Source organism: Microplitis mediator, chromosome 11 (genome assembly GCF_029852145.1).
Source record: "Microplitis mediator isolate UGA2020A chromosome 11, iyMicMedi2.1, whole genome shotgun sequence".
In the NCBI taxonomy this organism is placed as follows: domain Eukaryota; kingdom Metazoa; phylum Arthropoda; class Insecta; order Hymenoptera; family Braconidae; genus Microplitis; species Microplitis mediator.
The window spans coordinates 12,490,303-12,515,395 of record NC_079979.1 but is presented as its reverse complement, the minus strand read 5'-3'; the positions used below and the strand labels follow the sequence as shown (position 1 = coordinate 12,515,395).

At 32.2% G+C, this 25,093-nt stretch overlaps 2 protein-coding genes across 11 annotated transcripts in view; one reads left to right on the top strand and one right to left on the bottom strand.

Annotated features, from left to right (window-relative positions):
* The window catches only part of LOC130677334 (uncharacterized), a 74,657-nt gene that overhangs the window by 11,700 nt on the left and 37,864 nt on the right, over window positions 1–25,093 (bottom strand). For 9 of the 10 annotated variants that reach the window (XM_057484058.1, XM_057484059.1, XM_057484057.1 and 6 more), the window contains 8 exons: window positions 21,575–21,914; window positions 18,612–19,025; window positions 17,282–17,581; window positions 16,792–17,211; window positions 15,674–15,718; window positions 15,049–15,405; window positions 12,808–13,328; window positions 10,472–10,683 (listed from right to left, as the gene is read on the bottom strand). In XM_057484058.1, coding sequence (XP_057340041.1) covers window positions 10,472–10,683; window positions 12,808–13,328; window positions 15,049–15,405; window positions 15,674–15,718; window positions 16,792–17,211; window positions 17,282–17,581; window positions 18,612–19,025; window positions 21,575–21,914 — 2,609 coding nt within the window. The remainder of the gene's footprint in view (window positions 1–10,471; window positions 10,684–12,807; window positions 13,329–15,048; window positions 15,406–15,673; window positions 15,719–16,791; window positions 17,212–17,281; window positions 17,582–18,611; window positions 19,026–21,574; window positions 21,915–25,093) is intronic. The other variant, XM_057484064.1, reaches the window with a different exon arrangement.
* On the top strand, window positions 7,965–10,058 carry LOC130677337 (zinc finger and BTB domain-containing protein 47). The gene is made up of 3 exons (XM_057484071.1): window positions 7,965–8,453; window positions 8,534–8,912; window positions 8,975–10,058. Exons 1-3 carry the CDS (start codon window positions 8,207–8,209, stop codon window positions 9,879–9,881), a joined length of 1,533 nt encoding a protein of 510 aa, XP_057340054.1. The 5' UTR covers window positions 7,965–8,206; the 3' UTR covers window positions 9,882–10,058.

Sequence of the window (25,093 nt, the reverse complement as noted above, 5' to 3'; positions counted from 1 at the left end):
GTGTCATACGAATGACAGGAGACAAGTTAATTGACGGATTCGATTGATTCTTGGGTTATTTATCTGCGCGTATTTTTATGTCCGTGAAAAATAAATAGAAATTTAATTTTTTTATTTTTATTAATGTATGAAAATTGGGTGATAATTTAGACAGATAAGAATGAAATTATTTAGGGAGAGACAAAACGGGTTAAGGGAGGAGGGGTTTAAAAATTCCAAAATCACTTTTGTAAATATAATTGAGCATTATTTTGAATTTTCTTTTCACTGTTTTCAAAAAATTTTGTCTGTAAAAAAATAGTATGAAATCAATTTGATTTTTTTTCTTATCAATTTACAATAAAAAAAACTCCCAGTGTCAAATTACTTCAGATGTATTTCAATAATCAACTTTAAAATATTTATAATTTTTTAAATTTAATCAACTTTTGATAATTTTTTAATGTATTACTTCAAACAATTTATAAGTGCTTTTTAAAAAATATCTTCTGTGGAATTAAAACTAACTTCAATTTTTTACTTTGAAGTTCATAAATAGTAAGTAACAATTTGAAGTCGGTAGTTAAACTTTTTAAAAAATCTAAAGTGCCAGTCGAAAAATGTTAATGACTTTTTCATGATACCAGCATCGAAACTTGAAGTTTCAGGGTCTCTACAGCCCGTCGGAAAAAGCTCATTTCAAGCTGATGCTGTAAGCAACTGCAGCGAATTTGTAATTCAAAAATACCTTCATACAGCGGGCAGAAACACGCATAATTCTGCCCGGTGTCAGTTATTTTTAATTTTCATTTGCAGCCTTATTACTCTCATTTGTTTACTTGTCACTTCAGTTTACTCATTTCATTTTTTAAGTGACAGTTTCAATTAACCAAATAAAGTAAATAAAAAATGAATGAAAATAATATTTTTGTCTTATTTACGATTTAATAAGTGTCTATAAATCACAGATTTCTCATTCTCTAACAGTTCTCCGCATCATCGGCTTGAAATTAATTTGTTTCTTACTGGCTGCCGACACTGAATCTTGAAGTTCCGATCCACGTAATCATTAAAAGTATAGTGTGTGACTCAGGATGAAACACGATTTCAGACTGCGGGTCAGCCAACTTCACCCAAGTCTGAAATCGTCTTGTTTCATCCCTTGTCACACAATATACTATTGTTTTATGATAAAATATATTAAAAATTTTTTTTTCTTCCTTTGCATTCAATAGTTATGTAAAATGTAATTTTTCTTTATGTAAATTACTTACAAGAAAATTTAATTCAATCAAATTTATTTAATTTCCAGAAATTTTTTTTTCATCTTTTTTAGGGGGTACCCATTTTTCCCGCAGAAAATGAATTTTTTTTTTTAATGGCAGCTGAAAATTTTTTCTATTTACTTCGAATATCATTAAAAAAAAAGATTTCACGGATTTGAGTTCCCGAAAACTTGGAATTTTCTTAAGTACCCTCCCCCCCTCCTCTAAATAAATGATAAATTTGAGAGAAATTAATTGCTTGGATCTTATTGTTGTGAATAAAAATGATAATTATGAGTATAATATAAGAGTTATATTTAAAAAGACTATAACTCAATGAAAGTTTGATTATGATTAAATGAAACAAAATGTAAAGAAAAAAGTAAAGATATTAATATATGCAGAGGACGTAAATGGATGAAATGCAGTGGGAGATCCTGGTAATTAAGCTACCACCGCTGAGTGCGTGGCAAGTAAAAAGGGGCTGAAGAACCACTTTAAATATTTTATTAAATAGGAATGAGTTGATGAATAAAAATTAACTTAACTATTGTGAGTTTTTGATTTATAAAATTAATGATAATAATAATAATTATTCAGAGGATTAAATAAAATAAATTTCATCTTGTGAATTTTTAGCTCTGGCAAAGGTCATGGATATTTGACTTGTTATTTATGTTCACTGAAATTTATGTACCTGCAGATCGGAACGTTTTTCGCGTAATGGAAAAAAAATCTACTGGATGACTAGATTTCTGAAATGTTTCGCATACAGATGCTGGTATGTCAGCCAAAAATCTCAGGCCACCCCCAACTTCCGGAACTATGCCTCAAGCAATCAAATTATATAAATTTTTTCAGGTACATCTAAAATTTTATATTTATTTATAAAATTCTAGGTTTTATTTTGAAAAAGTCTGCAAGTAGGTTAGAATTTTCCGATGGAAAGATTGATTACAAAAATATTAATAATCAGTTGATGAAATTGTATGATGACCGACAATATAAAAAATTTTGGTGTAAAAATGGCTCCCGTGAACTTTACACGGCCGTGTAGTGTAAAATAACGGTGTAAATTATCCATTCGTGTAATTTTCTCCGTGTTACAAAAATTGGGAGTGAACTCGCTTTTATTTCAATCCGAATTTACTCTGTCACTCGGAGTTCCAGAGTTTAAAAAAATAATTAATCTGCATGTGGAGTAAATAGAGAGTTCGTTTTTTTAGCTGAGTGATTTCGGAGTAATCTGGATTTTATTTCAACCTGCATTCACTCCGATTCGGAATTTTAATATTAAATTAAACTCCCCTTCGAAGTGAATTTCACTCCGAGGGGATCAAATAAATAAAATCATCCGCACCGCATTTACCCCGGATTTACTCCGCATTCACTCTGCTTATTTTTTACATTATATATTAATTTTATTTCGATATGAAATAGTATTCTGGAGATTTAAATATTTTTATGATAATTTTTCTTAATGCAAAATTATCATTTACACATTTACACGTTTGACATTTACACGGTGTAAAATTAAAAATTAACACCGCCTAAGTTGAACTCGATATTTGGTGTAATTTTTACACTACGCCAAGTTAAAAAATTTTTTACAGCGTAGATTTAGGGGAGAGACACTTAAAGAACTATGTGACTGCACTGTAAAAAATTTAGTGTAAAAATGGACCCGAAGAACTATACACTGCCATGTAATGTGAAATAACGGTGTAAATTTCTCTCGGTGTAAATTTTACATCCGTGTTATTTTAACACGGTGTAATATAATTTTTTTTTACACCATTCCGTGTTACTCGCAATTTTGATTAATGAGCAACAAACGATCATTGAATATTTTTAACTACTTAATCAATAACTACATTAATTTTATTTAGCTATTAAATAGTATTTTGAACATTTTAATATTTTTTTTAACGCAAAATTATCATGAATTATACATTTACACGTTTGGCGGTGTAAAAATTTCAAATTCACACCGCCTAAATTTAACACCGAGTTCGGTGTGATTTTTACACCTAGACATTTACACTACACCGAGTTAAAAAATTTTTTACAGCGTAGATTTAGAGGAGAGACACTTGAAGAACAATGTGACTGATGTCATCGGAGATCAATGTAATTGAACAAATTGTTTGAAGGAAGTAGAAAATTTGATGTTGGTCTGGTGCTTATTCGTCCAAGCCCGCGTATTTTATAAATTATTTAATCTGGGCATAACACTAATTACTGATCACGAATAAGTGAGGATTAGCAGAAGTTTGTAATAAACGATTCAGAAGGAATATAAAATTGCATGGACCAGCTAATAATATATTCTCTTTGATTTAACAGTTTGTAGAGATAGAGGCAGAGGTAGATATAGATATAGAGATAGAGGGATAGGAGGGAGAGAAATTTACTGAAGGCTTTTGTGATACATAATGTTGCTCACTGTCACAAATAAGGTATCATACGTTAAGTTAATTGATGGTATACTAATACATGGAGCAAAATAATTATTTCACCTACGGGAGTTTTAAAAATAGAGACTAAAAAAATGATATCCGTTAATTATTAACCGTGAAGGTAATTAAGTTATTTAATAATTCGAGTTTAGCTTTTTCAGAGAAACGCTTTTGCGTATTTATATATTTATGAGATTTACGCATCGTCAATGCAGGAAAAATGATTAAAAGCAAACACTCATTCTCTCTCTTACGGGCTCACGCATTTTATTTTATTTTTTATTTTACTCGTTCTCCCTCGACGGTACTTGGGCTCATGGAGGGATTTTATGCGATGCCATGAGAAAACACGATTTTTTATCGCTCTCATACATCGCAAGTGAAAATTTTAGTACCGCCAAATTGATAATCTGCTGTATTTTTATTGTCAATTATTATATTGTTTTTATTTTTTAAAAAATCAATTTTTCGTTTTTATTATTTGCATCCAATTATATTTATATTTATTTTCAGTTTTTATAAATAAATAAAATAATAAAATAAAATGTAGATCGCTGTTTGTTAAAATTAAACAGTACGCTTCGAAATACGTGATTCAATAAAACAAATAAAAATATGACAATAAAAATAAATCGAATATACTCTGCAGCAGGTAAATAACAAAAATAATATAAAAAATAAAATTATATTTATTGGATTTATATTTAATTAATGCGATAATAAATTCGGTAAAATGTAATTGTATAAATTAATATACGCATTTATGTATATATATATTAATACACTGGGGACACTAGGCGATATTGGTCAGCATATTCAAAAATAAAAAATATATGAATAATAAATTTTATAAATAACTGTCACACGATTTATGTCATTTAACATCAGAGAATTTGATCGGTCAAAGCTCTGATGGCTGATTACTCTATCGGTATTAGCATGTGCCTACCAATTGCTTCTATATTTATGTACATATATATATCTATATATGTATGTATACAAGTAGGAGTGTGCAAATAACATCTGTCAATTAAGGACGTAGCTTATCGGTAGGGGAAAACTTTTGCCCTTATAATTTACTCAATCGTTTGTATAACGTTACTAAATAAAAGAAAAATATTTTTAAAATCCTGTTCCCTCAAAGACTCGATAAATTTATAAATTAATTATCATGACAAATATAAAATATATTAATCAACAGATATTAGTTTACATTTAAATTCAAACGCCAGCAATGAAATTTATGTCGGTATGATGATACGGAATGATGATAGTGATATATATATGTATATATATATATTAATTTAGCTTTAGCTTTGCGGAGGTTAACGTTTAACAGTACGTATAATCCGTTATTTGCTTGGCAAAGTACCGAGCATAGCTCTATCCAATACTCGCGAGACTGAGACGGAAGTTGAAGAGAGACAGAGATTGCAGAACCAGTGGTAGCTGAGCATTAATTGGGATTAAGTAAATCAAGACGCTAATTAGCTCGTCCGTTACTCGACTCAACACTGCGTGTTTTCATCTCACCGTTACCACAACCCTCAGATGGACCAACATTTAATTTTACCACCAATTTACTACGCTCCTATTGCCCTATAATTATATATATGTATATATTTATTCACCTTACATTTTAAATACTGCTAATTATTTTTCCTTAATATGATGGACGGTAAATTATGTTAATAAATTAAAGTTATCATGTAGATTAAAAAGTATACTTTGGTTTTTTATGATAAGATTTTCCGACACCGGTTCCGGAGTATCAGTTTAAGATACCGAGAAATTGAAACAGAAAAGCCAGATGAAAAATGTAAGATATAAAAATATATATATGTATATATCATGAAACTCTTAAAGTCATAGTGTGGTGGCTGGTAATATCGTGAAAAGTGTTTGCTCAGCTTGTTTAAACCGAGCAGGGCATTAAACCGAGAGTTCATTCTTTCATTTCTATTCTCTGAGCAGAGGATGGCTACGCACTGCTGTTGCTACTGCTGAGATAACCTGAGGCACTTTACAGTGTGTGTTTAAGGCCTCGGCAATTGTACCACGGGTGTCTGACAACTCAACTTGAACCAGTAAAAAATCTGTTCTTCTTATACCGAATCACAAAAAATAAAAGCTAGAATATATTTATTGTTTTCAAAATTTGTTCATGGTATAAAATAAAAAAAATGATGCTGATGAAAGAAGACAAATAGTTGATTGGCAAATATTGTCTTTTGTCATGAGTACAATCGTCTCGAGTAGACCGTAATCGGTGATGGTTAGCGATTTGGTAGAGAATAAGGGCGACGCGGGGATGTCGGGAGATTTGTGGGTTCCGAGCTCGTCGAGTATCTTCCTCTCCAGGGAAATGTGCGTAATTGTCGTTATATTCATCAGCACTGGTTCTCGCGTTTGTTTATTAGCCAACACTCAAACGCTTCCGGCTGGGACAACTCGTCTCTCAAAACCGCAATAGTGTTACTGATATCGACGCGAGTACCTGCGGCCTCATCCTCGACGACGTCACTCATTATATCAAACTCCGCGTTTGTTATTCGACAGACTGTATACATAAATATATGAGATCATTTGTTCTACACTAAGAGAAACAATAACTTTTGGAAATATTGGATTTTCCTACAAGAAATTATGCGATTGAAAACTTCTAATCTGGTATATTTTCAGTACAAAAATTTGATGACTTCAGTGAAAATAATTTTCTTAATTGAAGAAACCTGAGCTCAGCTCGAAATTTGCTGATCTGTTTTTTTGGAGTACTGTAGATAAATTTCAATTTTCTTCTGTCAAAAAAATTATTCTTTAACTTAAATATGGAATTAATAATGTAATAATTTTTTAAAATTTATTACTTAAGAAAGATGTGACGTCAACTGACCCCAAGAATTTTATACCACAAGTGATCCCTACAAATTGATCCCACCGACATTTGATCCTGTGGACATTCGGTTGAAAATGATAAAGATAAAAGTTTTGAAGATGATAATGAAAGTTATGAACCCGAGTCGAAATTTTAATCATAGATTGAACTTATTAGACGTAAATAAGACTTGCAAAATCGTAGACAAAACCTTTCAAAACTTGCAATAAAAAAATTGAACCATATCAGAAATATTTAATTGTCAATAAAACATGTCCAGTAACTAGAAGACGAGAAATAAAAATTTTTCTTTCAAATCTTACAGACTCTAGTAGCTTGCAGACCAAAAATAAAAATTATCAACAGCTGCAGAAAAATATTTTGGGCCTTGTGAGACTTTACTGATGACTAATTTCTTGTGCTCCTTTGGGTCTTGTCTACAGACTTGTAGACAAGAAATAAAAATTTTCAGCAGCTTTTGAAAATTATTTTGGGGCCTTACAAGAGATAACTCTAGACTTTATACAAACTAGCTCACGAGCCATCTTCCGCAAGGCTCAAAAGCTGCTGAAAATTTTTATTTCTCGTCTTCTGACTACTAGATATATTTTTTTGGCAATGAAATATTTCTTATATAGTTTAATTTTTTTATTGCAAGTTTTGAAAGGTTTTGTCTACGATTAGATAAATTTTAATTGCGTTTTCGTACCTCAAGTACGTCTAGTACATTCAATCTACGATTTAAATTTCGACGCGGGAAAATCTGATGAATTAGATAATCAGTTGTCAGTTGGGTCTAGTCTATAGGATCAATTGTCGTGGATCAGTTGTCATGGAACTCTTAAAAAAATATTATTTTTACAAAAGTTAATTTTTTTTTCACTGTAGAATCATAAATTTGTAAAATAAATTGGCTGATTTTTTTTGGTTATAAGAAAATAAAGAAAAAATTTTAATGTTTGCGAATTTCCTTTTAAATTGAGACATGATTTAAATAACAAGCATTCATATTAAATGTACACATGTGTACAAATTATGAATAATATTATTCAAACATTATGCAAAAGGTTATAGAGAATAAAAGCAAACAGACAGACAGACAGAGGAATCTGATGATTTCAAATTAATTAAAAAGATTTAAATAATTTTAAATAATTATATTTATAATGAAAAATAATTGATGAGTTTAAAAACGGATTGGGATAGTATATTAGTTATTAAAATAAACTTTAAAAGAGAATAAATATAAAAATTAAACATTAGCGGAATATTATCGCGCGGTCGTGGAACGCGAGTCTTGTACACGTGTCACGGCAACGGCCAATCTGCGCTCAACGGGGGCGGTTCTTACCCCGCACATATACTTGAGGGTTGCGATGCTGGTGGGGTATTTCGCAAACTGCTTTTGCACGTCCCAGCTACCGGCGTTCAAATCACGATCGCGACCTGCTTGATTACAAGCTCAAGTTCTTTATATTAATTTTATCTTCCACCAATCCAATAGTTACTCAGTTAAAATTCATCTGTCAATTCTCGTATAATTAAGTCGAGTATCAGTTCAATCAAAAGTGAATTTTAAAAAATGTGTTAAATAAAGTTTAAAAAATTATATTCAAATAAATATTAAGATGTATAGTTTGTACAGAGCTTGGTTCGGTGAAGAAAATTATTCCCATCTTGAAACACTTTCCCCCCCAGACACGGTCGTAAGAGTTGGAAATGACGGCGAGCATCAATTTGTTGCTCATCGCGGTGTTTTGGCAGCACACAGTGGATATTTAAAAGCTTTGCTCTCAACTACAGCAACCTCTGGCTCATCCCGTGTCACTGGAGATTCACCAAATCCAATAACATCTATTTCGGTTTCGTCTGTTGGTAAATATTATCTGCATTCATATAATTATGACCAATATGTTAATTGTTAAACCCATAAATTTGTATAATTAATTAATTAGGTGGTGAAGCATTCGCTCCATTGTTGAATTACATGTACACTGGACGTTTAGAAGTTACTTTGGAGAACATCTACAGCGTATTGTTAGCGACCCATTTGCTCCACATGCCCGGAGCTCTTGAGCAGTGTCGCGCTGCGCTTCTAAGACTTCGTAGTCCAGCTCCACCACCACCTTTACCGCAAGCTACGAGTCCAAGTTCTACAATTCTTAGACCAGTCGCCAATAGACTAGTTGGTCCATCTGTTTGCTGGCCTCAGTCTAGTTTATATTCATCAGGAACCGTCGGGTTTTCTCTTTTACCAGCTTTGCAGTTGCCACCGCGAATTCCCGTGCTTCAAAATTCCCCGGGAACTATTCACGAAACTTCAACGACTTATAGGTCAGTTGGATTAATTGTTATAAATTTGATCATATTAATTGTTTATTATTTTTTTTTTTTAGAGTCAACTCTCCAGAGCCGTCATCCTCAACCTATACACCAGATAGGACTCAAAAGTACAGTGAAAGATCAGACAGTCCAGTAAATATCGTTTCGACATCGAAATTAAAAGATTCAAAAGGATGTTTGCGGGTTAACAGTAAACAGGATGAAAAAACAACGAAAAAAGATCAAGAGTTCAGTCAATCTTACAGAACTTTAAATTCTTCGCCGGGTAGTGAAAAAATATCAATAATAAATATCGACACTTTAACGCAAAATAAATCAAGTGGAAGAAGTTCGATATCCAGTAGCGAGTTACCGACGACAAGTAGTGCCAGTGGAGTTGTGCTCGACATCGCGTGTTGCGACGGTCCAGTTAAATTTCATCGTGTTTTGAATGAAAATTATACGAAACCAGACAATGGACTCAGTAGTAATCAAGTGGAAAATAATAATAGTGCTAGTAATCAACGACAACGAGTGTCTCAGACAAATAGTGCCAGTTCCTCGGCGGAATCTGAAATAATTTGTGAGAATGACGAAAACGGAAGACCCAACAGGAGATCGGAATTCGATGAGTCTAGTGTAGGATCTAGTGAAACTGGTGGCGGAAATTATACTTGTGAATACTGTCGTCATACTTTCAAATCGCATTACTGTTACAAAAAACACGCAAGAAGACATCTTTTGCCTACGGGTACTGAGGAGGTTGGGAATCAACGACCGGAAAATAAAAGAAGACGGGAAGTGAGACTTCTTGATTTAAATGTTCAATATTACCCTTGTAAAATATGCGGAAGTAAATTTCCGAGTTACTATTTTGTTCATAAGCACAAAAAACTCTGTCACTCGACAACCGAAATTTTAAATTCCGAAAATGAAGATAATGCGGCTAACGAAGCTGCCGGTTGTTCAACACAAACTTAAATATAAATTGTAAGCTAATTAATTAGATAAATAAAATTTTAATTTATAAGCTTAAAAAAATTGTTAAAAAAAAATTGTTTTTTAAAATTAAGGCCATTTAAATCTCCGTAATTATTATAAATGTAAATGTATGTGTATTAATAAAATAAAATAAAAAAGTTAATAATAATAATGAGAGTAGAGATAAAATAAAAGAGTTTATGAATTTTTATCACCGGCTACTTTAGAATCAATACAACAATAAAACAAATTTGTGTCGGTAATTATTATTATTGATTGATGTTAAGCAAACAGTTAAACATTTGAAATGCATAATAAAATTGTAGGTACGCTTTAGGCTATGGTTTTACTACAATACATCTATATATTATACGATGATTCATTCGTGAGATAACCGATAATATTAATTATATCTAATGTATCATCATTCAATATCCATTTTGTAGTTGATGTAATTAATGTAATAACATCGAATAATTATCGAGACAAAGGTAGTTTACAAAATTTATACCTCATGCGAAAATAATTAAATATACTATCAATTAATTATTATTATTATTCAATTAAATAAATAAATAAAATGTACTTACCGATGGACTCGATGTTTTGCGCTTCCTCGTCGCTGGTTTCCATGGGTGTCGCGTGATTATTTTCTTTCTTCTTGTCTTTAGATCGGTTACCAGCAGATCCACTGACGTTACTCGTCGTCGTGCTTCCAGTTTTCTTTTTTTCCTTTGCATCGGGTGTTTGCATTGATACTTCATTGGGCCCAGCTGACGAAAATCCACTTGCGTTTTCCGATCTGTAAAACCAATATTTGTTATCAATTAAATATCTTGTCAATTATGTTTATAGGTGAAGGTAAAAATTTAATTTATAGCAACTGAGTTTTTGTTGTGATTTTTAATTTAATTGACGATTTAAGGAACAAGGGTCGAGACGGTCCCTTGGGATTTTGTTATCAAACTAGTCGGCGTTTTATCACGATTGAATAAAAAATACATTTTTGATAGGTTTAGAAAATTTTAAAAAAGGGGGCATGATGGGCATCTTTAAAATTGAAAATAAAATTTATTTTTCAAGAATTTTTTAATTTTGTCGGAACAAAATTGATCATTAAAGCAAAATAATCTGCTGGGTTAAATTTGGTTTACTCCGATAATAAAAATATTTGAAATTATTTTCTTTCTTATTTTTGAGTTTATGATTTTTATACATGACTAGACACAACATGCTCGCTTCGCTCGCCTTCATTCTTTAAAAAATCCCGCCACTATCTCAATCGACCAATCGACAACCGAATAAAATAGTCACAGAAGTGACGTAAAACGATACGACATCCGGTCATCAACTTTTTAGAAGAGGATCCTGAAGTTAACAGACGATTAACAATTTTCATATTTTTTTTTTTCAACAAATCAATTATAAAAAAAACAGAACTAAAAATATGCACACGTAGAAAATTAAAACAACTGTAGGTGCTATTTTTTCAAATCTTTTTTTTTATAACTTATTGTGTTGAAAAAAAAAATCCAGAAATTATTAGACGTCGGCCAACTTCAGTATTATTTTTTATACATATTTGTAAGGTTAAAAGACCTAGTACTTGATCAGGGGACTAGTATCCGATCACTCCATGTATTTGTATATCGATATTTAGTAGAATTTAATAAATATAGATATACAAATTCATGAGTAATCGGGTACTAGTTCCCTGATCGGGTACTGGGTCTCTTACCTTATATATAAAAAAATATAATTTATATTAATTGCTGGTGAATTGAATCATTAAATAGCAGACTATAAATATTTCTATTTTTTGCAAAATAAAAATTTGAATAAACTTTTTTTTTTTTCACATAATTTTTTTTCTTTTTTCAATTTAAAGATTTTTTGAAAAGAAACCAACTTGTTCCTTCTTCCCTAATTTTATGCAAATAAAATTTTTTTCAAGTGCATGATCGCCCTTTTTAAAATTGAAAACAAAATTAATTTTACAAGATTTTTTTATTTTATCAGAACAAAATTATTTATTAAAGCAAAATAATCTACTAGGTTAAATTTGATTCACTCCGATAGTAAAAATTTTTCAAATCATTTTCTTCCCCATATTTGAGTTTCTGATTTTTATAAATATTTATATTTGTAAAAAAAATATCATTTATATTAATTGCTGAAAAATTGAATCATTGAATAGTAGACTATAAATATTTCTATTTTTTCCAAAATAAAATTTTGAATCAATTTTTTTTTCCCGGATTTTTTCTTTCAATTTAAAGATTTTTTTAAAGGGAGCCGCCTCTCCCCTTTTTCTCTAATTTTATGCAAATAATATTTTGTTTTAAAAAGAAATAAAAAACTAAAGAAAAATACATAGATCGAGTAGTTTGCATTTAGAATATGATATGATATTAATTAAATTCACATAGTGACTCGTACGACAATGAAATCTGCGAAGCTCGGATCAATTAAGATGATGAACAACGAATGGATTGCTGTGCAAACAATCCCCATCGCTAACAGTTAACTCTATTGATTAGCATTATTACTATTTTATAATAACCGACCTCTTGATTGGTTCTCTTCTTCATTCAAATCACCATTCAAACCGTTTGTCTATTAACTTATAATAACATTCGCGGAAAAATAAAGTCGCTGAAATATTAAATTAACCCTTTTTCTTTTTTTTAAAACAAACAATTTTTTAATTCAATATCGAGGTTTGTAAAGCTATCGGTGAGTGAATATCGGGGAGTAGCTGTGACGAGCATGCGAATACAAGGGAACTGAAATTGTTTGGACACCGACTTAGTTCCGTCTGGATGAGTATTTTTATTAATAAAATTAAATTTATTATAATTTTGATAGGTTGTGCAAACAAAAATTATTGTTATTAAAAATATTGAGTGAAAAATAAATCACTTACGTTAATTTCAAATCCTTGGTTGTGATATCAGCGGATTCTTCTTTCATTTCTTTTTTAATTTCCTTAACAATTGAATCCTTGGTATCATTTTTGTTATTTTCCTTGTTGGCTTCTCTCGCATCTTTAGCGTTTGAGGTCGACGAGGTCGTCAGTACACTGGTTGTCGAGGTCGTAGAACTCTGGACGGACGTGACGGTAGTTGTGACGATTGAGGGAGACTCACTCGTCGAGGAGGTGGTGCCAGTATTGCTGCTGGTGGTGCTGGTAGTAGAGCTCGTTGTTGTTGGAAGTGACGAACTGACGGTTGTAGTGGAAGATGATGTACTTGTCGTGGTATTTGTTGTCAAAGAACTCGAAGAGGTAGTCGTTGTCGTTGTTGACGTCGTCGAGGTTGTTGTCGACGTTGCCGCTGCGTTTTGTGGGTTTTCTTGGGTCTTCTGTTGCTGCTCACGCTGCAGTCTTGTCGTTACACCTGTCGTTAATATATCTATTGTTCCAATGCTAGAATTACTATTGTTAACCTGCAATTAAATAAAATAAAATTTATTATAATTAAATAATTTTCATAATTATATACAGAAAATAAGAATTTATCGGCGCAAAAAAAAATTTTTATTATGAACTGAAGACAAAAATTTCCTTAGGACTTAGAAGTTTTTGCTTGGCTCAGGAAAATTTTCATTTGCAATTCATAATACAAAAAATTTCTTAGGGTAAGTAAAATTTTTTTTTGCACGGAAAGAAATAGATACTACTAGTTACTGTTTTGCGCAGTAATCGACGAAAAATATAGAGAAAAATAAATTTTAATATGACAAGGGCGGCAGAGGCAGTCGGTTAGCACGCGTGTGGCTCGGGCGATCACCAAAGTTAAACAGCATCGAGCATGATTGCTACTTTGTTGGTGACCGCTTAGCCACGCGTCGGGCTCGAACGGAGGTCTCTGAATGTTACACGCAGGATGAAAATCTAGTGATCGATAAAATGGGAATTTTATCGATCACTAGAGCTTCGTCTCAACCGCACAATGAAGGCAGAAGAAAGAAGTAAGCAGTTTGCGAGATAAAAGGCAAAAGTGTACAGGGCCAAAAAGGCTATACACTGCAACTTCTGATACATACATACATTTTAATATGACTGATTGATATTAGAACAGGAGTAAGTCATTGCTTAACACGTACTATTACTTTTTAAATAATAACCAATGCTGTGCAGTACATGAAACATATGACTGGTTACTGTTATAATAGTCGTCATTCATAGTTCAAGAGTATACAAACCTCTCAACACAGCTCTTGTTGCTGTATAGAATCCGAGAGCTTACTATTTAGTGACAGGAATGGTTACTTAGATCTCGTAGTTTTCATGAACGGTTATTAACTTTATGTGTGTCTGAAGTGTCAAGAATAGTAAAGACACATATGAATTTAGTAATAGTTCACGTCAGAATAGGACTGAGTACTGTTCTGGAGGTTAATAAAATCTACGAGATATAAATAACCGTTCCTGTCACTACCCTGATAGCCACCTGAACCGTAAGTTAACTAAGCTACAGTCGTATTCTGAAGGCAACTTAAAGGAAAGTGTTGGAGAGCAAGCAGCTTCCTTTAAGTTGATAGTAAATTGTCTGTAACTTGAATTCAAAATTTGACTACAAGTGTTACTGTCAGAGAATGACGTTAAGTTGGTTGAAAGTTTCACTTCAAATTGACGGCTAGTTTTTTTGTCAAATTACATTCAGATGACGGCAGTAGATTTGCATCAATTTGCACGCAAGTATTATCCAGCCGAGGCTTACCAGAAACTTGTCATTAAGTTAGCTGTAGATGCTTCAATGCAGAACTTGCTAAGCAATTATATTTAGAGTGTGGCTATCAGGGTAAATAGTGAGCTCTCTGATTCTATACAGCAACAAGAGCTGTGTTGAAAGGTTTATATATTCTTGAACTATGAACGACGACTATTCTAACAGTAACCAGTCATATGTTTAATTTACTGTGTAGCACGCACTGGTTACTGTTTAAAAAGTAATAGTACGTGTTAATGACTAAGCAATGACTTACTCCTGTTCTAATATCAATCAGTCATATTAAAATGTAATTTGCTCCATATTTTTCGTCGATTATTGCGCAGAATAATAACCAGTACCATCTATTTCTTTCCATGTAGGCGAATAAAAATTTTTTGCACCAAGAAATTCATTTTTCTGGATAAATAAATATAAAATTATTAATACTGTACCTTATTGTTAGGATTATTTCGCGAACTACGAGTCCGTTGTCGTGATTTACGCAACAATTGTTTATAATTTTCCGCTTTTTTAGTGAGGTAGTAATGATGCACACAGTCAGAAACAGATTTATGCTCAAGAGATTGAGCTATCATTCCAAAATTCTTTGGATGTTGAAGATATTTTTCTTTGAAAAGCTCATGCTCTTCAGGACTCCATACATTTATGAGCTTCCGTTCGCTGTGAAGTGCCTCAAGCTCTTCCGGTTGAAGCAGCCCATTACGGTTTTGAAATGCTATTCTCCGTTGCTTCTTGTCCAGCAACAACGGCGGTATCACTGCATACGAACGCATCTTCTTATCCTCCATCTGCAAGTACCCATTTTCGAGCAAACATTAGTAATAATTGCTTATCGTTGTTAATAATGGTGTTAAATGATGCCCCTTATAAGTATAAATATATAATCGATTTATCTAAAGATTTATACAATTTCGAGGTTCCCATAATTAAAAATTACAATACAATAAATTTAATTATTTATTTATAAAATATTTTTATAATAACGACTGTTATATTTTGTCCATAACAGATATAGAGATGATATTTTAGTGAAAAGAAGAATAGCACGTTACTAACCTGACGGGCAATAATGGCATTTTTAAACTCGGCTGATACTTCTTCCTGGGAAATCAGTAATAGGTAAAGAATCTTCCATGAAGCATCCGTAAGTTAGAATAATTGTCAACAGAACTAAATAATAATCTATATAGTCAACTAAGAGAAAAATAAATAAAATCGCGATACTTTGGTTTTAAATAACTAGAGAAACTACTGAAAGTTGCACTGACTTTTAATATTACTATTATTATTATTAATTATTAATTAATTATTAATAAAATGCAATATTATTTATAAAATTAAAATCCATTTATGAATCCATTCATGAATAATTTCCAACTCCATGAGACAATCCAGCTGTGCAGTTATCTTGTGTCTGATCCATCGACTAGTAGAAGACCAGTGGACAAAAAACTTTCATTTTGTCCGGAGTCAAATAATTATTGTTACTTTTTTTCATTTAATAACTTTTATTTCATTAATTTTTAACTAATTGCAGTTAACTAGCAACAAGTATTTAACCAATAAAAGCTTTTGCATTTAAAAGTTTACAAAAATATACTTTGTGTTTAGTAAGCAACAAAACTTCACACGGTGGATTAATTATTTAATATTTTAAATTTATATAAAGTATTAAGCTGAGTTAATTAAAAGCCATTTTTATTTTGTTAACAAGCTATTGCTTACACGAAAATATTTGTACAAGCAATAATAATAATAATAGTAATAATAAAAAGCAGGAATTATTTAAACGAGTTAAGCCAGTAATTATAGTGTTAGATGTAAGTAGTAAAAATATTTGATAGTATTAAAGCGAATTGTTAGTAGGATAAAAAATATAGAGGAATAAAATAGTACCAGGGATCAGGATAAATAGGATAGAAGATACACATTGACGACATTATCGCGTAGAAGTTCAGTAACGTGCCTCTTTCTCTTCACTTCTCCCAATTAATCACCTTGAGATAGAAATATCTTTACTTTATTTTTTTTTTTGCCTCGCTCATTAAACTCCAATTCGTATCAATCGGTGATTATTTCTTCCCCTCGTTAAATTTGTTTTTAAAAAATATTTTTATTTCGACTGTTAGAGTTGACAATTAAAAAAAAAAGATGTAATAATAATGATGATATACCTCTTGCTCCTGAAGACCGTCCATTATTTCTTCAAGATCGGCTTCGCTTTTAATGCGCGCGCCAACCCTGTTGAACCTTTCTTTGTCTTCTCTCTGTTTACGCAGTTCAGGAAATACCTTTTCGAAAAACTCACGATTTTTAGTGTCCCTTGATTTTTTTTTCTGTGTGCCCTCTATTCTGTCGATCTTGCGATGCCATTCTTGAACGAGAACGGCATAAGTCTGTGACTGCTGACGTTGAAGAGCTGCACGCTCGCAGTGTTCTTTTCGTAACATCGCGACCAATCGTGCTTTCATACACGATTGGTGCTTCGTTTTATTTTCCTGATAAATTTTAGTATCAGACGGCTGATTGTAAAGTGGCAGCCTTACTTCAGGTCCTAATTTATCTAACAGTCGATGCGCCTCTTCCGCCTTTTTCTAAAATAATTTTAAAAATATTTAACGGTAATTTAATAATTTTAAATTATTTAAAAAAAATTAAATTTACCCTATTTTCAGCATAAATTTTTTGGGCCAATGACTGGTGTTTTGGTTGCAACTGTTCTTCAACTGGTCGTTTGAGACCACTGGTATCCAAGGGTTTGTTTGCAGCTTCTTCGAGTTCTTTTAATTTTTTCCTCAGCATCAAAATTTGACTTTCTCTTTTAGCTATTTCACGATCAACTTTAGCTATCTGCTGAAGCAAATCGTCCTTGGTACTTCGAAACTGAACATCTTCTTGATTACTTGGCTCTGGTAACGTTGGTGATATTGCTTCCGTTTGTGGAGTATACGCACCTGCCGAAGGCTGCATTGGGCAATAATATTATCATATATTAATTGTAAATAAAAAATATAACGAGTTAAGTAATGTATCGGCTAATGATTAACAGAATGTTATCACCAGCAAATCACCAGTATCATTATGTTGATAAAACAGAACTCAATAAGGGTTGGTCTAGTCGAGAACCGATAAGCGAGGGTTGAAATTAAACTGAAATACCGACTGCCATTTGCTCAGCAGTCGGAGTATAAAATTCAAAAAATTTTATCTAGCGTAAATAATCTCAATTTCAAAAAAATCTCAAATAAAATTTAAAAAAAAAATTTTCATTTGAATATGAACCTGAAGATCGAAACGATTTTCGCGCAACGAAAATTAAAAAATTGGATACTGAAATTAGCCAACGTCTAATAATTTTTGGATTTTAAAAAACGATAAATTTGAAAAAAAAAATTCAAAAATTGCACCCATAGTTATTATGTATCTGAAGATTGGAACGTTTTCGGGGAACGAAAATAAAAAAAAAACAAAATGAAAAGTAAAGAATCTACTGGATCTAGATTTTGGAAATGTTTTGTATAAGTACTAGTATGTCAACCGTAAATTGCAACCGGCCCCAATTACCTCTTAAGTTACTTTTAACCAGTAAAATTACATAAATTTTTTTCATTTTCGTTGAGTGAAAAACGTTCCGATATTCAGGTGCATTAATTATTTTAATTTTCTACAAGTGCATAGTTTTAGTATTTTTTTTTTTTTGTAATTCATTTGTTGAAAAAAAAATTCGAAAATTGTTAATTGTCTGCTAACTTCAGGATCATAAAAATTTATGTAATTCGACTGCTTAGGAGCTAATTCCGGAAGTGGGAGGTAGTCTAAAATTTTCGACTGACATTCCAATATCTATATGTGAAACATTTCAGAAATTCAGTCATTCAGTAGAATTTTACTTTAAATTATTTTTTTCATCGCGCGAAAAATGTTCGGATCTTCAGGTACATGAATAATTAATAAGAAATTATATTGATTATAATTAGAATAGACGTAAACCCACCCGAGTATCTATCCTAAGTGGCTGAGGAAGCTGAATATGATCTTGTTTTATGCAAGTTTCAGCTGATGGAATAGTCTGACACATAAGCTGAGACTGCGGCTGTCCTAGACGTATTTTTTTAAAAGGTGGAGCATCTTGGAGTGACGCCATTTCGACAGCTTTGTTGGTGTACTGGTCAGCTGATTGCTGCATGGGCATCAAATTCCGTGGATTATTATTCCTCGTACTGATCATATACTCGGGACCAGGAGTCAGCTGAGTAGTTGGATTCCCCGAGGCAGGTGGAAGCAGAGATATTCGTGGGCGATCACCCCGACTGTTGAGGGCGTACTCATTCCCTCCGACACCGACACCCCCTACCCCAACCTGGGACACTGGACTGCTGCTCACGCTTATTGCCACCCTCTCAGATACCTACAGACAAATAAAAAAATACATTATTCTCAAATTACTTCTGCTGTCTGTTATTTTATTACTAACTGGAAATATATATATTTTTTTTAATGCTTAAAGTTTTTTTGTACTTTTTTCGACGCTGCATTATTTTAATCAGACATCTGGGGAACAACGAGCAGGAGGAGTCGCGAATAACGATCAAACGGTAGTAATAATCGGCAAAACAAGACATACCAGACTATATTCTCAACTTGTCTTTATCACGCGACCGTCAAATTATATCGTTGGATATTTATTTATTTTTTTTTAGTTTATTTTTTCAATAGCAGAATTCGCTTTGAAAGACAAGTACAATAATGATAATCGTACATAATTGAACGTTACTTTCGTGTGAATTGCGAACTGGAATTTCGTTAATCACGCGATAGGTCTTCATTAGGGGGACCCAAAAAACCTGATTTTTTTTGTTTTCGAGTCTCATCTGAAAATTTGTTCGTTTCACATGTTTTAAGAACCCTCTCCAATAATCAGCTCGATAAACAATTTAAGGGGTCGCTGGAGAAATTCGGAAATTCCAAAAATGATTGAAATTCGGAATTTTTTTTTTAATTTTTTCTTTCTCGGCAGAAATATTTTCTATATGTAAAATCAATGCCATGCTGAAAATTTTAGCTCAAAATATAGATTTTTAAACGCCGCTCAAGAATTTTGAATATTAACTCATAAGTAGCGAATACTTTAAAATAATTTTTGTATTTTTTTATAACTCAATTATTATGATTTCACTAAAATACAACTTTTGCATAACCGAAAATATACTGGACAGTCTTAAACAATAAAATTGGGTAAGATTTGAATAACAAAAAAAACCTAAAAATTGAATAAAAAAATAAAAAGTATGTAAATAACTAATTTTTTCTGTCTCGGGTTCTATTTTTATTCGTTGTGATATAAATTGATGGTGAAAAAATTGAGATGCTTTAATATTAATATTAAAGGGTCGCTCGAAAACGTCCAAAAGACAGCACTCGAAACATTCAAAATTCTTGAGCGACGTTTAATTATTTAAATTTCGGGCTAAAATTTTCAGCATATTCATTATTTTACAAATATAAACTATTGCTGCCGTAAGAAAAAAATTAGAAAAAAAATCCGAATTCATTTCGGAATTTTCAAAATTTGTGAGCGACCTCTTAAAAATTTTTTATCGAGAATTTCCTGAGGGTTTTGAAAATATTTTAAATCAACAAATTTTCATATGAGACTCGAAAACAAAAAAAAATCGATTTTTTTGGGTCACCCTAGTCTTCATATTATATATATATATATATATATATATTTTTTTTTTTTTTTTTTTTTTTTTTAACTACTCTTGGACTGTAATAGGACGCAGGAGACCGGGACCAAAAGGAATGGCAAAAATTATTTTTAAAACTCGAGGCAAAATACCATCAATTAGATGTCCCTTCGTCCTTTAATTTAAACTTTTTTCCTCTAGCAAAATCTACGATCTATATATTTAGTAACTCAAGACATAACGGGATAAGATGTAAATTGTCTTGATAAAAAACATGTTTAACCGGATTTATATTTTTTTAAATTTTATTTTCGGATATAAAATAAAGTTGGATGCATCGATGTGGATTCCTGAAGAGTAAGAGTTTGCGCGATTCCAAAACCGCTAGCACGATCAATGGAGGGGAGAGGAAGCCACAACAACAATGTGACCAAGTGGAGCGAGTTGAGTGTACATTATATGAGGGATAGGATGGATAGCCACACAAGAAAATACAACTTTCACTTGTAGTCAACCACCCACGCAAATGTTATTCCCACTTTTTTTTATCCAAAGTTATGTCTGTGTCTATTAACAGTAACTTGGTCTTACGCACAATTGTCGCAACGATTTAAATTTTTTTATACGTCTCGCGGTCATTCAAGTACATTCCCCTTAATTTAAAAACAAGAAATAAAAATATAAATATAAAAACCTCAAGTATTTTAATTACTATCTGGAATATATTATTATTTAACATGAAGTAACAAAATTTTTAAGAAAGTAAATAAAATTTTATGAGTGTAAATGTAGCAGACAAGACAATTTTTGAATTACATATAAAAAAATTAAACAATTAAATTGATATAATAAAAAAAATGCATGTACTGATTTTAGAATTTTCTACAATCCCATTTTTTAATTTTTTTGTTTAAAAAATTTTAGAAATTGTCTGTTGTCCGCCAACTTTAGTGTCATTAAAATTTTTTTCTTTTCTCGTTAACGACAAAATAAAATATTCGATTAATAATTACGAGCATTACAATTTAATGGCACAAAAATTAACATAGAGTTACCATTAAATTTGATTAATAATGACATGAAGAATAAACGATATTGATTTATTTATCTCCCAGACAGTATTTTAAAATAAATTTCAATTAATCAACATTTAAAGTTTATAAATAATTTATAAAAAATAAATTCAAGTGATTAAAAGTAAATTCAGGTATCATTTAATAACATCATTAGCGGTGGTGGATAATGGGCTGGCCAGTAAATTTATACATACGTTGGGTGTCGTATTTCTGTAGGGATCTCTGGTGTAGGCCGCAGCTCCCGGTGGAGGTGGCGTTTGATTGACGGGAGCGGACGGTGCCGGTGGCGGTGGTGGTGGTGGATAAGGGTGGACATATCGAAGTGTATTGGGCACTGGCACGGTGACGTAATTACTGCCGGCAGAACCGGTGACTACTCCTGTTACACCAGAAACACTTCCGCTACCCGGTGGACCCACAGTCACTCCAGACGACGGCGTATTTGTAGTACCCTGGCCTCCGTAACCACCAACGCCTACTGTTCGGGGTGACACTGGACTGCTGCTCTTGATGTTTATGTAATTTTGGGTAGGCCTGTAACAATTATTTAATGATTAGTCATCTGTTGTATCACCAACCTGACCCATCCTTAACAATTTTAAATAATAATCATAGTAAGTAATTAATTATTTACGGGGAATTTATATAATAGGTGACCAACTTTCATTCATTGTGGCAGTCAATGATATTCCGGTAGCGTTTACTGGATATATATGTGTGTATGTATGAATGTATTTTGTCCTAGTGCAGTGTTTTTACGTGTTGTCAGGTGCGTGACCTTTATAGTCTAAAGGTCACACCACGCCCCGAATATTTTTTGTGTTACAGCGACAATAGTACTGTTAGTTTTGTCGAAAAATAAATTAAAATTAGCTATCATCAGCACGGATGATGTTAATTAGACACATGCAAAGCACCTGTGATTAGAAAGTTAAATATATATAATATATATTTGCGCAAAGGTCATTGATCCGCAGAACAATGTAGTCGTTAAATTTGGAGGCTGATATGCTTCAGGAAATTTCATTTTTTATTTATATAAACCGTCAATTATCTTTGGCTACAAACGTCGTCTGCATTATTGTCTACAAATTTATCCGCTCAGAATGACGGGACGTACATTTTATTATTCAAATCTTCATTAGTATTTAATTTAATTTGACTTGTCGGTAATTGTGTTGAGGAAAAAAAATTTATTGATTATTTTTTAATATTAACCCGTTGAATTTATAAAAGGTTTAAATTAAAGTAATATCGCGTAATATGTAGACATTAATAATATTAATAATAAACTGCAAAAAATTGGGAGTGAATTCGGATTCAAATAAAATCCGAATTCACTCCGTCACTCGGAGTTCCAGAGTTTGAGAAAAAATCACTCCGCATAAGGAGTAAATGGGGAGTTTGATTTTTTAGCTGAGTGATCTGGATTTTAGTTCAATCTGCATTCACTCCGATTTGGAGTTTAAATATTTAAATAAACACTTCTTAGAAGTTAATTTCGCTCCAAACCGGAGTTTAAATATTTAATTAAACTCCCCTTCAGAGTGAATTTCACGCCGAGAGAATTAAATAAATAAACAATCATCCGCTCCATATTCATTCCGCTAATTTTTTTACAGTGTACAGATTTTATTTAAATTCAAATTCACTCCGTCACTCGGAAATCCGGAGTAGAAAAAAATTACTTCGCATACGAACTAATTAAGGAGTTTATTTTTTTCGCGGAGTGATTTCGGAGTGATCTGGATTTTATTTAAATCTGAATTCACTCCGAATCAGAAATTTATTCTTAAAATAAACTCCTTTTCGGAGTGAATTTTACTCCGGACCGGAGTTTAGGGGATTCTACGGTTTCCGTGGCGCTGCTAAATGACCACAAATTCTTGTAGAACTCGACGAAATAAGACTATCTTAAAGAACAAAATTTTTCAATATCTCACTTAGTTTTTGAGAAAAATGGATTTCGGGAAAAATGCGATTTTTTCAAAAAAGGGAAATATTTCATAGATTTTAATATCTTCAATTTTTGGTATTTTTTTCCGGAAAGTGTGTTTAAAGATGAAAATTTTGATAAAAAAAACGTCTGAATTACTCCATTTCTGAAGGAGTTATAGCTATTCGAAAAAAAGTCTTATTTCGTCGAGTTCTACAAGAATTCGCGATCATTTGGTGGCGCCACGGAAACCGTAGACTTCCCGGAGTTTAAATATTAAAATAAACTCCCCTTCGAAGTAAATTTCACTTCGCGAAGATTAAATAAATAAATAGTCACTCGCTTCCCATTCACTCTGGATTTAATCCGCGTTCACTCCGAAAATTTTTTCCATTGTAATAATAATATACTGGAAAATTAGGAATAATTTCGGAGTAATTACTGATTTTATTTAAATTCAAATTTACTCCGGCACTCAGAGTTTCGGAGTAAGAAAAATCATTCCGCATACGAACTAAATAGGGAGTTTGTTTCTTTTATCGAAGTGATTTTGGAGCAACCTGGATTTCATTACAATCCACATTCACTCCGAATCGGAATTAATTTCAAAATAAACTCCCTTTAGGGGTGAATTTCACTCCGAACCAAAGTAAATTTCATTTCGCGAAGATTAAATAAAAAATTAGTCACCCTCTTCACATTCACTCCAGATTTAATCCACGTTCACTCCGAAAATTTATTGCAGACTAAAAATAATAATATATAAAAGTTTTATTTGGTTATTAAGAGTTGTAAGAGTTAAGAAACGAGCTTATTACCAACTCGCACGTAATGCTAACATTTAGCGATCCAAAGTTTCATTAACGTGTAAGTCATGCAGTATCCAAGTTTGGTATTAACAAGTATGCACATTAGGTATCGATTGAATAGAGGCTCGTCATATATCATCATCAATACCAACGCAAGTCAATACAACAGCAATAATCTAAAATAATTTTCTGATTATAATGTGAGAGTTTAATGATAGACAGAGTAGCTTATTATTAATACATATATGTGTAGATTGATTCCACATTTAAGTGACCTGTCGACCCGGGCAACGAAAGCCGATAAAATTATTTCAAAATTTAATGCAAATTGATTAGATAGGTGAACTAGCTAAAAATATTTAATGGATTGCTGCTGCTCTTTCATATAAATCGAATGCTTATGCTGAGCTAAAAAAAAAAAAGCTGACGTATTATTTTTTCATTTGCTCCATTTTGATTTTAAAAATTTTCTGTGATATTGCGGTGAGTCGGAAAAGAATAAATAGGATGGAGATGGATTATTATTGAACCTTGTGCTGAAAAGCATCTTCTGGGGCTTTGTTTTTTCTGGATACATTAAAAAAAGTAAAAAATGTATACGTATATATATATTGCGGTAGTAACCGAATGAAAGAAATAATGAAAGAGAATGGGAGAAAAGCGGCACAGTGAGGGAGTGAGTGGGGGGAAGGAGGGCAAGAAGAAAGGAAAATAAAACCGGGGTTTCGAGGCATTCGAAATTAGATCTTTAGTGTTTAGTTGGATGCGGGGAATCGACGAAGCCACCGCGTGGGAAGTTGGGAAAAAGCAAAAACCAGAAATGACCCAGCATTATATCCGAGAACCGAGACCGAGTAAAGCATCAGCAGAGTGGAGCTCGTCGTCGATGGATACAGCTGGGTAACAGCCAATCAGGGACTCTGGAGGGGACGAGGATGCGCGTAGGAATCTAATAACTCAGGAACGTC

What these genes read in the sequence shown, in the direction of transcription:
- LOC130677337 (XM_057484071.1), top strand. Translation starts at nt 8,207, where the DNA reads ATGTATAGTTTGTACAGAGCTTGGTTCGGTGAAGAAAATTATTCCCAT. An exon ending in TATTTCGGTTTCGTCTGTTG is followed by an intron (nt 8,454 to 8,533) that starts GTAAATATTATC and finishes TTAATTAATTAG; the next exon opens with GTGGTGAAGCATTCGCTCCA. An exon ending in GAAACTTCAACGACTTATAG is followed by an intron (nt 8,913 to 8,974) that starts GTCAGTTGGATT and finishes TTTTTTTTTTAG; the next exon opens with AGTCAACTCTCCAGAGCCGT.